Raw genomic sequence first — 14,171 nt, 5'->3', positions numbered from 1 at the left:
AAAGAAACAAGGATGAATCATTTCCTGTCTCTATTGTTTAAAATGGCAAAAAGACCAAAAAATTTTTTTCATATTAAAATATAATTTCAAATATTTTTATTTGTGTGTGCACATGTTCTCACCACTTTGCAGGCGTTGGTCTCAGAGTCACACAGAGAGACGTCACAGTGCAAATGCACCTCATCATAATCACCAATGAACTTAAAGACAGTGACGTGAAAGCGACAGGTGAGGGACACCCCATTCTCAGCCATGCCTATAGTGTTATCCTTGATGTTAGGACACCTGGAACAACAGAGTCGTGTGATATGAGTGCTGTGGTACTGTATACTCATAGATGAGGTGTGGAAGGAGGAAGACTTTCTGCAGTTTAAATATCCAGTATATTCAGTAATAAGCAGAGTTTGTGTGTATGTGTATTGTTAAAGCAATAGCTCATCCAGGAATTAAAATTCTGTAATCATTTACTCACGCTCATGTTGTTCCAAACCTGTTTGCCTTTCTTTTCATTCCCATGGAACACAAAAGGAAATGTTTTGAAGAATGTTCACGGAGCATCTTCCCCTCTGGCATCTCACAAACTTCCACATATTCAAATTTGCCGTGTCGCGATCAGTTACTTAACGCCATTTGGCGTGAAAACCTGGCATGACGCATCTTAACACAACCTATTTACATTTACATTTATTTATTTGGCAGACGCTTTTATCCAAAGTGACTTACAAAAGAGGAAAACAAAAGCGAATCATCTTAAGTAGACAGTGGTACGAAAAGTGCCATATTACAAAGTTTCACTAGCATCAGAATATTAGTATTCAAAACAGATTAAAGTGCAACAAGAATTTTTATTTATTTATTTTTTGTGACTGGTTAAGCCATTTTTTAGAAGACAGAAAGTGAGTCAGCTTCATAGATGGGAAGGTCATTCCACCAACGTGGTATGATGAAGCTGAAAGTCTGGGAAAGTGTTTTGGTGCCTCTTTGTGTTGGTACAACAAGGCGCCGTTCCTTAGCTGACCGCAGGCTTCTAGTGGGTGCGTAGCTCTGCAGAAATGATTTTAGGTATGCTGGAGCAGACCCAGTGACTGTTTTGTATGCCAGCATCAGAGCCTTGAATTTGATACGTGCATCAACCGGCAGCCAGTGGAGAGAGACAAGGAGTGGTGTAACATGCGCTCTCTTTGGTTCATTAAAGACCAGACATGCTGCTGCATTCTGGATCATTTGGAGGGGTCTAATTGCATATGCAGGGAGGCCTGCAATGAGAGCGTTACAGTAGTCCAGTCTAGTTATGACAAGTGACTGAACAAGAAGTTGTGTGGCATGTTCAGAGAGGAAGGGTCATATCTTTCTGATATTGTAGAGTGTAAATCTACATGATCTTGTGGTCTTTGAGATGTGGTCTGTGAAATGTAGTTTGTTATTGATGGTTACCCCTAGATTTCTGACCGATTTAATTTTGGAATAATTTTGAAAGGAAGATTTTCTGGGAATTTCGTCCTTGGTCTCACAACAAAAGATATTGTATGGCTTCAGAACAGTCAGAATATAGTACACACCTCGTATTGACTACTTTTATTGGCCAAATTCCTGCCTGTCAATCTCTCCGCGAACGTGCAAACGTTGTTGTGTTCGGCATCAAACAGTTGCTTGACAATAGCAGCAAATGACAGCTGAGTGGAAACAATGCCCAAACGAAGGTGCAAATTTACAGAAGATTTGCACAAAAAATTCCCATGCTTTCGTCCAGGTCGAGATCCGTGGGAAGCAGAATGTATGACATGTAAAGCTGCCACTTATGTGTCAGTTGCTAATAAAGGTGCAAGTGATTTAGAAGCACACATTAGCTCTGCGAAGCATAAAGGGTCAGCAAAAGGTGAAAGTTCATCAGGTAAATTAACGGACTACTTTTTGCGACCAGGTAAAATTGTTATCACATTGCTTCATTTTCCATGGCCATTCAAAATAATAGTAATAGTTAATGAAGGTACACTCATGGCATCAAATATTTTATTTTAGTACATGGACATTCAAAAGAATGTTGGAAATTTTTATTTATTTATATATATTTATGTTATGCTAATAGAGTGTCTTTTTCACTGTATTAAAGTTTGCATTCTTAGTAACACTTGGCCAACCCCCCCGGCGAAAAAAAAGATGTCTTCTTTTTGGAAAACCAGAATATGGTCACCCTATTTGATGATACTTTTATGGTGCATTTTGGATAGCGACCATCCCAGCTCACTTTCATTATGTGGAAAAGAGCAGCGTGAAGGTTATGCAAAAACATCTCCTTTTGTGTTCCACAAAAATCATACAGGTTTGGAATGACATGATGGTGAATAAATGATGACAGAATTTAGCTTTTTGAGTGAACTAACCATTTTAAGCCATTTCCTTACCCTCTCTCTATGATAATATAACGAAGGCGATCACTGCTATAACGAGATGGTGTAGCCCAGCACATGTTGACAATGAGAATAAGCTGTTTATCATCTGCTCCTTCCACGAACACCCCCACAAACAGGATGTCTCTGGTGCTCAGCACCACCTCTCCCTCCCTGTAGGGATTTCGGTACGAGGAGTTCTTATACAGTGCCATTTTTGTGATAAAGTTGCCCTCTTGGGTCGGCAATGTGAGGTTTATTACACTATAGAGACCAGAGGGAAAGAGGGGTAGTTATTATCTTAATCCTTCTGTTATTATCTTAATCTCTGATGCTTAAAAATGTTTAAATATACATGTGAAAAGTGATTTATTTGTTAATTGTTGTGTTTATTTATTTTGTCCATTACAAAAAAGTACTGTGGCAGTATTATGGTACTGAGATGGTATCAGATGGTGGTAACACCATGGTTATTTAAAATACACCATGGTCCTGCATGCTCTCCATGTGCATATATCATAGTATTTACAACATTTTCAAAGAATTACATGGTGTTATCATCATGGTGTCAAAAAAGCACGATATTACCAAGGTAACATGGTAATACCATGGTCCTTTTAATATAGAGGGTGACATCTAAAAGCTCACCTGAGCATGGGCTTCAGCACTGTCTCCAGAGAGATCTTGATGTCCAATTCATAAGCACAGGAGAACTCCACGTTGATCGTCTTATCACGTGTTACCACATTCCCTGTGTTGTTGACACTCTCGATCCACACTGTGTTCTTGTACATTATGTGTGTTCCATTGGACTGGACTCACAAATACACACATGTACTCATAAAGTTACTCAACCAGACAAGCACAGGAAGTGAGCATGCAATGTAATGAACAAAATGAGACGAATATAAGCTGTTCTATTGTAAATCTGAAAATTACATATCCATTGTGTATATTTGCCACTTTAAAGAGACAGACTTTTGTTTAAAAGCAATTAGGTGAATAGGATCAATTTTATTATTGTTTGATACAGTATATGGTCCAACTAAATGTTCCTTAATCTTGATAAGTGACATTTTGTTTTTCGTTCTATCTCAAATGTTGATTTAAAGCCTCTAAGACTTCATTTAAATATGGTCATTTAGCAGACACTTTTAGCCAAATCGACTTACAAATGAGGAACATACTGTAAGCAAGACTTATGGATAATGTATTGCTTAAAAATACATTTTATTTTCAATTTCATATTTTATGTTTCAACAACAAAAAAAGTAATATTACAACTTGGATAGGATATCTAAAACTCTTGAGCTTCACTGTCTACTGCACACTAGGGTTGTCACAATAGCAAAATTTCAGTAGTCGGTACCGATACGAGTGAAATTTCACAATTCTCTATACCAGTTTCGATATCACAGTAAAAAAAAGCTAATATGTTTATGTGCTATTGAACATACCCCTTTAGCCTATTTGAAAAGTTACATTTCAATGTAAATAATAAATGAAAACAAATGCATGTGTCCTTCAATTGTTCCTCAATTAAGTACCGTATTTTCTGGAATATACACTCACCGGCCACTTTATTAGGTACACCTGTACATCTACATATTCATGCGATTATCTAATCAGCCAATCGTGTGGATGCAGTGTAATGTAGAAAATCATGCAGATACGGGTCAGGAGCTTCAGTTAATTTTCACATCAACCATCAGAATGGGGAAAAAATTTAATCTCAGTGATTTGGACCGTGGCATGGTTGTTGGTGCCAGACGGGCTGGTTTGAGTATTTCTGTAACTGCTGATCTCCTGGGATTTTCACGCACAACAGTATCTAGACTAGAGCGTAAAGAGAATGGTGTGAAAAACAAAAAAACATCCAGCGAGCGGCAGTTCTCTGGGTGAAAAACAGCTTGTTAATGACAGAGGTCAGAGGAGAATGTCCAGACTGGTCCAAGCTGACAGGAAGGTGACAGTAACCCAAATAACCACACGTTACAACGGCGCTGTGCAGAAAAGCATTTCTGAACGTACAACACGTCGAACATTGAGGCGGATGGGCTACAGCAGCAGAAAACCCCTCAGAGTACCACTACTATCAGCTAAGAGCAGGAAACTGAGGCTGCAGTGGGCACAGGCTCACCAACACTGGACAGTAGATGATTGGAAAACCATTGCCTGGTCTGACAAATCTGGATTTCTGCTGAGGTGCACAAATGATAGCCCCACTGCAGTGTAGTTCTCTAAACAGACGTCTCAGCTCTGCCTCTTGAGAAAGAATGGAGAATTCTGAGGCTTGGCAAACCAAAAAAACTGATGTGCATCAGCTAGCTGCTTATGTAGGTGCGTCTGTTATGCCCAAAAGAAATCTAGGTAGGCAACTCACTATGACTACAACTCCACTTTTTTTTTGGTTTGCCAAGCCTCAGTATTCTCCATTCTTTCTCAAGAGGCAGAGCTGAGACGTCTGTTTAGAGAACTACACTGTCTGTTCTTGAACCTTTGTTAATGAGAAAGAGGATGTACTTGTTCACCTGTACAATAGAGCCACAGTGTCCCTTGGTATTGTTGATGTGGAAGGAGATGAAGTCCTCTCCCTCGATACCAGCACAGTGCTGGTCATTAATTCGTACATCCTCCCTCTCAAAGCCCAACTGGAACAGACGGCACTTAGAGATGGAAACCTCCATCTGAGCATGCTTACAGGTCACCTCTGCCTGGATGATGTCATCCTCACCTACATCACAAAGAGAAGGTTGGCAAAAAAGAGGATGTGTGCTGTCTTTCAATGGTTCTCCAGTATTTCTTATCAAATAAAATTCATTTCATAATGTAGACTTTTATGTTGGCCGTCACTAAAACAGAGAAGATAACTAAATATTTACAGAGCTTGCCTGTGCAAAACTGCCACCACGATGCTAGGGAGGTTACTATAGACCTTATTCACAGTAGCACCATCTTTTTGACAGGAATGACAACAGGGCTGTGAGGAGATATACAGAGCCCCTAACCAAACCCTTTCCCCAACCCAAACTGTGAGTGAAACTGTTGCCACCTTTTGAAGCTGGACCAACCCCCTTTTGGAGTAACCCACCTTCTTTTGGAGATTCCACCCATTTGGAGATCTCCGGGCTGCAGCTGAACCTTTTTGGATATGGTGCTTCAGTGAATAAGGTGGTTGCTAAGATGTTCGGAGTGGTTGTTAGACCATTCCAATGCAGTTCATAGCGTGTTCTGGGTGGTTGCTTAGTTGTCCAATTCAAAAGAGCCCAACCCCTATCATAGTCTCAACCCTAGATGGTTAAGGTCCCTCCTTAAATGTAAATCCACAGGTTTTTTTCCCCACCTGTTTTATAGTCCATCAGGCAAACTGCAAATCATGAGTACTATCACAAAGAAAAGTAATAGCACAACTCTCATTATCAAGCTGCACAATTTGATGAATCATTCATGTCTGCTGAAGTATAAAGGGATATTCTGGGTTTAATAAAAGTTGAGGTCAATCGACAGCATTTGTGGCATAATTTTGATTACCACAAAATGTATTTCAACTCATCCCTCCTTTAAGAAAAAGAGCAAAAATATGGTTCCAGTGAGGCACTTACAATGGAAGTGAATGGGGTCAATCCAAAAACTTTAAAATACTAACTTTTAAAAAAGTATAGCCACAAGAAGTAAACAATGTGTTAATATGATTTTAGTGTGAAAAATCGCTTCATAATCTTTTCTAAGTCAAATTATGTTCAATTTTACAACTTTGTTGCCATGACAACGTAATGCAGTAAACCCTAAAACATCTGTAAAAACAACAATTTAAAGGGATAGTTCACCCAAAAATGAAAATTCTCTTATCATTGACTCACCCTCATGCCATCCCAGAAGTGTATGACTCTCTTTCCTCTGCTGAATTTCAGCTCTGTAGGTCCATACAATGCAAGTGAATTGGTACCAACATTTTGAAGCTCCAAAAATCACATAAAGGCAGCATAAAAAGTAATCCATAAGACTCCAGTGTTTAATCTATATCTTCAGAAGCGATATGATAGGTGTGGGTGAGAAACAGAACAATATTTAAGTCCTTTTTTTACTATAAATTCTCCTCCCTGCCCAGTAGGTGGCGATATGCATGAAGAATACAAATCGGCAAAAACAAAAGAAGAATGTGAAAGTGAAAGTGGAGATTTATAGTAAATAAGTTAAATATTGATCTGTTTCTCACCCACACCTATCATATCACTTCCGAAGATATAGACTTAACCACTGGAGTCGTGTGGATTACTTTTATGCTGCCTTTATGTGCTTTTTGGAATGTCAAAATTCTGGTCACCATTCACTTGCATTGTATGGACCTACAGAGCTGAAATATTCTTCTAAAAATCTTCATTTGTGTTCAGCAGAAAAAGAAAGTCATACACATCTGTGGCATGAGGGTGAGTAAATGATGAGGGAATTTTCATTTTTGTGTGAACTATCCCTTTACACAAATTTACAGCTCAAATAATTCATGAGTTTTAACAGAAGAATTAATGGAAGTGCTTTTATAAAATTATAAGCTTCACATTTCTGCCTTTAAAACCTCTGAAAATGTGCACCATTCACTTCCATTGTAAGTACCTCGCTGTAACTTCAAGTTTTGCTTCTTTTTATTTTATTTTTATTTTTTTAAGAAATGAGGGATGTTAAAATAATTTTTTGTGGTAATTAATATTATGCCACAAATACTGTCGATTGATCTTAACTTTTATTGAACCCAGAATATTCCTTTAATATATTTAAAGTTTGGGCCAATGTTCAAATCCCTAACCCTAAGTATGAGCAATAGTAACACTAATGCTCACTTAGCAAACACCTCTATTTAAATGGTTTAGTGTTCCTGTTGATATTTTTTACAGCTGGTTTTCTCTGCTAAATTGTAAGTTACTTCAAAAAGGATTTATGTGTATTTTTGACACAATATGTCACAGAAGGGCTTGTTTTACTCACTAATTTCAGTGCTGGGTAGTTCAGGGCAGCCACACAGGTCTCCTCCATTTTCTTGCTCACATGTGTTGTTCGAGCAGATCTCTCCTGCACAGGGGTCATAGATCCATTCTGCTAAAGACAGGTCCAGGTACAAAGTTAGCACACAGATACGCACAAGCACACAGATATGGCCATTTATTTCACACTCACATTCACAGAAACAAAGGAATGTAAATACATATACAAGCATGCGTAATCAATATATATTCAAGTTCCTCACAAAATATTTCCCTCTCCTCAACTTTCTAAAACACTCTTCATTGCCTTCTCCCCTCCCTCTGCACCCTTCCTGCCATTTTGTCCCTACACCTCCCCATCTTATCCTGTAGGTGGCAGCGTCCCCTTACAGCAGTTCTCCTGGGCGATCCACTTGGTAGTGAGTGTGCCTAAAGATCGACAAGCCTCTGCGTAGGCTGCCATGGAGCCGCACACCTGGGCATTGCGGTGGTTGTAGCAGCCGTCGAGGTAGCAGGACTGGTAGAAGGGGTGGGGGTCCAGTAGGCCATGGCAGGGCTGGAAGAAACCTTTCAAATCTGTGAGTTTCATACAGTTGTCCTCTCCCTGGAGCTCCGCTACTGCTGTATTATCACAGGACTGAGCCAGTGCCACATACTGAGTCTCATCACAGCTACAAACAAGAGACAGACAGGGAGGATGAAAAGAGGAGAGGAGCAAATTACCAAAATTTAGGAAGACAGTGGAAGTCTAAGGGGTGATTATTTCATATCTCACTTTAATAATTAATAATAGTAATAATTCATATTATTGATTTACTTCTGGCATAATTCCTCTACCTTGCACTTTCATGCAAGCTGTATGTTGTACAAACAAAGCAAGTTTTACGAAGATGTGAATTTGCAAGCTTTAAAGCAATATTCTGGGTTCAATACAGGTTAAGCACAATCAATGGCATTTTTGTCTATATTCAGTGAAAATCTCAAAGTCTGTTTCATGTCCATAAGAGAGCATGAGAGAAAATTGTTCACTTAAAGGAATATTCCGGGTTCAATACAAGTTAAGCTCAACTGACTGCATTTGTGACATAATGTTGAATAGCACAAACATTTATTTAAATGTGCCTTGTTTTCTTTAAAAAATAAAAAATAAAAGCAAAAATATGGGTTAAAGATGAGGCACTTACAATGGAAGTGAATGGGGCCAATCCGTAATGCCGTAAACATTAAAATGACCATAAAAATGATGATATACAACTTTACAGCTCAAATAATACAAGAGTTTTAACAGAAGAATGAATGTATTTCTGCCTTTAAACCCTCCAAAAATTGGCCACATTCACTTCCATTGTAAGTGCCTCACTGTAACATCTGGTTTTTGCTTTTTTTTTTTTAAAGAAAAGGAGGTACTTTTTCATTATTCAGTGTTGTGAATGTGACACACATGGACTAGTCACATGGACTACTTTTATGATAATTTTGCATCCTTTTTGAAGCTTGAAAGCGGAATCACTATCCTCTGCCATCTGAAGAAGAAACGAAGTTTGGAACAACATATGAGTAAATGATGGCAGAATTTTTATTTTTGGGTGAATTATTCCTTTAAGCTGTGTTTAATCTTGAATATTCCTTTAATAAATGGCTGGTATTACTTCATTTATTTGATTGATTTATTAAAATAAATAAAAGACAGAGGAGTCGCATGGCACCATGCGGAGATCGGACGTGTGAATGACGAGCTCTGCGCACTTTGCTAGTTTTTAATTCTTTTTGTGTCTTAAACCGGTGAGATTCGATACACCCTGCTACATAACTGTTCTAAGAAGTCAACATATCAAAGAATTCAAAATCCTCAGGCTCTGGAGATATTAAAAGACACTTACGTGCTCAAGCTAATACCTCAGATAGGCCCGCAGACCAGGGACTTGGTTTGGATGGTGCGGCAGGAGAAATCTAGCGGCAACTGGCGAGCATGTCTGTGATGCTGACGAAGGTTGTAGCGGACCTGAAGGATCTTGCTGTTATACGTCGATCGATTACGGCGATGGAGTCTAAATTCTCTGAGTTGGTTACAAGAATCGGGGACATCGAGAGACGGGTTGATTATATGAAGTCATCGGAGAGGGAATTAGCTTCTAATCCGCTAGCGACCAAGATAGACTTTGGGAAACGCGTTTGGGAAAAACTGGAGGATTTGGAGAATCATAATCGGCGAAACAATGTCCGAATTGGAAACCATGAGGAAAGCTGAGATATGGTGAAATTCCTAGACGAACTCTTCCCGAGTCTGCTCAACATAACAGGGCATAAGCTGGAAATCGAGCGAGCTCACAGAGTCCCGGCTCGCAGATCCGCTGAGGGAGACATACCCCAATCAATTCTGGCCACATTTCTGAGATCATCCTATAAAGATCTTGTGTTACGCGAGGCGAGGAGTAAAGGAAGGCTTTCTTGGAAAAACCACAGCATTTTCTTGTTCCCAGACTCTGCGAATTCGACAAGAGAGGAACGTGATCGATTCAAGGAATGCAAGAAACTCTTACATCAATGGAAGATCGCTTTTGCACTGATGTTTCTGGCCAAACTGAGAATATATACTAAGGATGGCCGCAAAATATTTACATGCCCACAGCAAGCGATGTCTTTCATAGAGACAATGGGGTGAGTAATCCATTAGGTGTTTCTTACGTGGCCCCCAAGTGAGCTTGTCTCACTGAACATACACTTTACTGTCTGAGGAAGCTGGGCGCCATTTTTTTTCTTTTTGTGTTGGTTCTGCCTAGCGGCTGGAGTTTGTTTTGTGTAGTAACACTCCTTCAAGAAACTCTTGCATCGACGGAGGATCGCTTTTGCACTGTTTTTTCTGGCCAAATTGAGAATAGATACTAAGGATGGCTGCAAAATATTTACATCCCCACAACAAGCGATGTCTTTCATAAAATCAATGGACTGAAGAAGTCATAGTGTATTTCTCACATTGCTCCCAAGTGAGCTTGACTCACTGAACATACACTTGATCGTCCGAGGAAGCTGGGCACCTTTCTTGTTTCTTTTTGTGTTGATTCCGCCTAGCGGCTGGAGTTTGTTTTGTGGAAAAACACTCCTTTAGGACAGTTGTGGATGAATCTGCTCGTTCTTTGTGCTTATGCCTCCTATTGGCTGGAGTTTGTTTTGTGGAGTATTTTTTACAGGACATTGGAAGGATTAAGTCATCTGCTGCACTCATGAACAGCTGGAACTGAACATTCGTTTGACTATTCGAGGAAACTGAAGCCGCTAGCTACATCTACATGTTCTTTGTGTTTATTTTGCCTATTAGCTGGAGTTTGTTTTATACAGTAGATTATGTCCTGTTATATAATTCTGTCTCACAAAATTTGTATAGAAAAACGGACTTGAGCAATCCGACGGTAAAGTTGTGGCAGGGGCTCTCTTAGGCGTACATGGACTGTTTGAGTTTAGAGGGATGGAAGCCAGCTGGTTCTGTCATGCGCGGGGTTAATGCGCATGTTTTTCTTTTTTCTGTTTGTTTGGTTCAGGAGGAAATTTGTGGTTTGATTGTTGCACTAATGGGGAATGTGGTCTTTATAATATTGTTTTTGTAATATAATATCTCTCTCCACGTGGAATGTGAATGGTTTGGGACACCCCATAAAAAGAAGGAAGGTTATTTATTTTTTAAACGTAATAAATATGATATAGTGTTTCTTCAAGAAATGCATCTTTCCCCACAGGCAGCTGAAAAATTTCGGAAGATATGGGGTGGACATGTTTTCTTTAGTGCTGGCTCAAGTAAGAGCAGGGGAGTCATTATACTGATAAGTAAACATCTACAATTCAAATGTCTCAAACAGATTAAAGATAAATTAGGAAGAGTCATTATTGTTTTAGCAGAAATTCAGGGGCAAAGGTTGATTTTGGCTAATATATACGCACCTAACGCTGATGATCAGGGCTTTTTTATAGATCTTGAAGGGATGTTGCAAGCCACTGGCACCCCTCATGATATAATATTGGGATGAGACTTTAATCTTTTGATGGACTCAGTCCTTGATCATAGTGAAGCAAAAGTGTGTAAACCCCCTAGGGCAACACTGACGCTTCATAGGATGTGTAAAAATCTTGGTCTTACAGATATTTGGAGACTTTTGACCCATCTGGTAGGGACTATACATTTTTTTCATCAGTCCATAAGATTTATTCTAGAATATGTATTTTTTTTTATATCTAAGTCCCTCATTTCATCTGTTGTTGATTGCTCAGTTGGAAACATCTTAGTCTCAGGTCACGCCCTGATGAGTTTAGAGGTGTTGTCACATACAGAGAAAAAGAAATCATATAGTTGGCGCTTTAATGTATCCCTTTTGCAAAATCCTGAATTCCAACAAATGTTAAAGGCTGAAATCAATGTTTATATGGAGACCAACTGGTCCTCAGTATCCTCTGTGGGCGTGGCTTGGGAGGCACTTAAGGTGGTTCTTAGGTGCAGGATCATACAGTATGCCTCATTCATTAAAAAATCCATAGCACGAGAACTTGTGGAGTTGGAAGGGAATATTAAAAGTGCAGAGGCAGAGCTGAAGCGCCAAATGTCGTCTGATGACCTCATAGAATTGACCCGACCGAAATACAGATATAATACTATTTTGTCACGGAAGGTGGAGTTTCGGCTATTCAGGGCAAGACAGTCATACTTTGAGTTGGGGGACAAAGCAGGGAAGCTTTTGGCTAGATATATAAAGCAGAGAGAGTCTTTTTCTACCATTCCCTCAGTGAAATCTGCTGGTGGTAAGATATTTAACTCGGCCATTGATATTAATAATGCTTTTAAAGAATTCTATCTTGATCTCTATAGTTCCACGTCTTTGTCTACTGATGAAGATATTAGAAACTTTGTGGAACCATTAGAACTCCCTAAACTGATGACTGAGCAAAAAAATTCTCTTGATTCTGAGATAAACTTGGAGGAGCTTAGCAAGGTAATTAAGGCCTTGCCCACAGGTAAGGCTCCGGGGCCTGAAGGCTTTGCCACCAAGTTTTTTAGATCTTATGCTACAGAATTGGCTCCACTTTTGTTAGAAGTTTAAACGGAATCATTAAAGAATGAAAAGCTTCTGCCAACCATGACACAAGCCCGGATCAGACTGATTCTTAAAAAAGACAAAGATCCAAGCAAGTGTAAGAGTTACCGTCCAATTTCCCTGATCCAGATAGATGTTAAAATATTGCCAAAAATTCTGGCTAAACGATTAAGTTATGACATCTCTTATACATATAAATCAGATGGGGTTTATTCAGGGTCGTAGCTCTGCTGATAATATTAAGCGTTTCATCAATATCATGTGGTCAGTGGCGAATGATCAGACTCCGGTCGCTGACATCTCACTTGACGTCGAAAAGGCATTTGATGTGGTAGAACGGGATTATCTTTTTAAGATTTTGGAAATATATGAGTTCGGGAAAACTTTGACTGGATGGACTAAGTTACTTTATAGACATCCAGTAGCGGCGGTACAAACTAATTGATTAATTTCAGATTATTTTACTCTTGATAGGGGCACACGTCAGGGTTGCCCTCTTTCCCCATTATTGTTCTGTCATGCCCTGGAACCATTAGCAGCCACGATAAGAAAGGAGGATGATTTTCCAGGGGTGGTGGCGGGAGGTGTGGCACATAAGCTTTTGCTTTACGCAGATGATATTTTGTTATTTGTCTCCGACCCTACTAGATCTGTGCCTTGCCTCCACAGAATTATTAACTCCTTCTCTAAGTTCTCAGGATACAAATTCAGTTGGTCTAAATCCGAAGCTTTGGCTCTGACAGCATACTGCCCAGTAATGGTTTTCCAGCTGGGCACCTTCCAGTGGCCCAAAGAGGGCATTAAGTATTTGGGGATTTTACTCCCAGCAAATTTGTTTGATTTAGTTAGAGTTAATCTTGACCCCTTAATAAAAAGGTTTTCGAGTGATGTGGGCAGGTGGGCTTCATTACATTTATCTATGACTGGGAAGGTTAATGTTATTAAAATGAATTGTATTCCAAAATGTAACTACTTGTTACAAACTCTCCCTGTAGATGTCCTCCTCATTTATTTCAAGCAATTTGATAGTATAGCGAAGTCCTTCATTTGGAATGGTAAACATCCCATATTACATTTTAATAAGTTACATAGGCCGATTGACAGAGGTGGGCTAGGCCTACCCTAGATTTTGTTTTAATATGCATTCGGTATCAGACATTTGGCTCATTGGTTGCTTCCACCTGAGAGAGCCCCTCCCTGGTTTTGTATTGAACAGGAAGTTCTTGCCCCTATTTTGCCATTGCAAAGCCTTTCTATTAAACTAACCGGAGTAGTTAAGTCACACCCCATTATCTCACATTTGCACGCAATATGGACAAAAGTGTCCAGAGAGTTTAATTCTGACATTTATTTAAATGTTGCCTCGAGCATATGGCTGAACCCTAAATTATGTATTGAAAGGTCCCCTTTTTGCTGGTCAGAGTGGATTGTGAGGGAGGTTAATACGCTCAGTGACCTATATGAGAGTGAAATGTTTAGATCATTTGAAAACACTTTGAGATTCCCAGATCTCAGTTCTTTAGGTATTTACAGCTGCGCCACCTGCTCTGTAATATGTTTGGGAGTAGCTCACACCCCCCTAAAGCGGCAGATACTCTGGGAGTGGTGATTACTGCTTTTGGAAAAGGTCATGAGGCACTAGTGTATTACTCCCTGTTAATTCAGAGTCTGGGGGACAGAGCTTTAACTTCTATCAAGAGATTATGGGAGAAAAATTTAAACTTGGTATT

The 14,171-nt window shown here is 39.4% G+C and overlaps 1 protein-coding gene across 1 annotated transcript in view; it reads right to left on the bottom strand.

Moving 5' to 3' along the window:
- tecta (tectorin alpha) overlaps nt 1-14,171 on the bottom strand; it is a 41,412-nt gene that overhangs the window by 4,255 nt on the left and 22,986 nt on the right. The window contains exons 17-22 of the mRNA XM_051669178.1: nt 7,754-8,034; nt 7,368-7,478; nt 4,919-5,121; nt 3,036-3,199; nt 2,403-2,651; nt 123-285 (exon numbers count right to left, since the gene is read on the bottom strand). Coding sequence (XP_051525138.1) covers nt 123-285; nt 2,403-2,651; nt 3,036-3,199; nt 4,919-5,121; nt 7,368-7,478; nt 7,754-8,034 — 1,171 coding nt within the window. The remainder of the gene's footprint in view (nt 1-122; nt 286-2,402; nt 2,652-3,035; nt 3,200-4,918; nt 5,122-7,367; nt 7,479-7,753; nt 8,035-14,171) is intronic.

This window comes from Myxocyprinus asiaticus, chromosome 3 (assembly GCF_019703515.2).
Source record: "Myxocyprinus asiaticus isolate MX2 ecotype Aquarium Trade chromosome 3, UBuf_Myxa_2, whole genome shotgun sequence".
NCBI classification, from domain to species: Eukaryota; Metazoa; Chordata; class Actinopteri; order Cypriniformes; family Catostomidae; genus Myxocyprinus; species Myxocyprinus asiaticus.
This window is presented reverse-complemented; position numbering and strand designations above follow the sequence as displayed.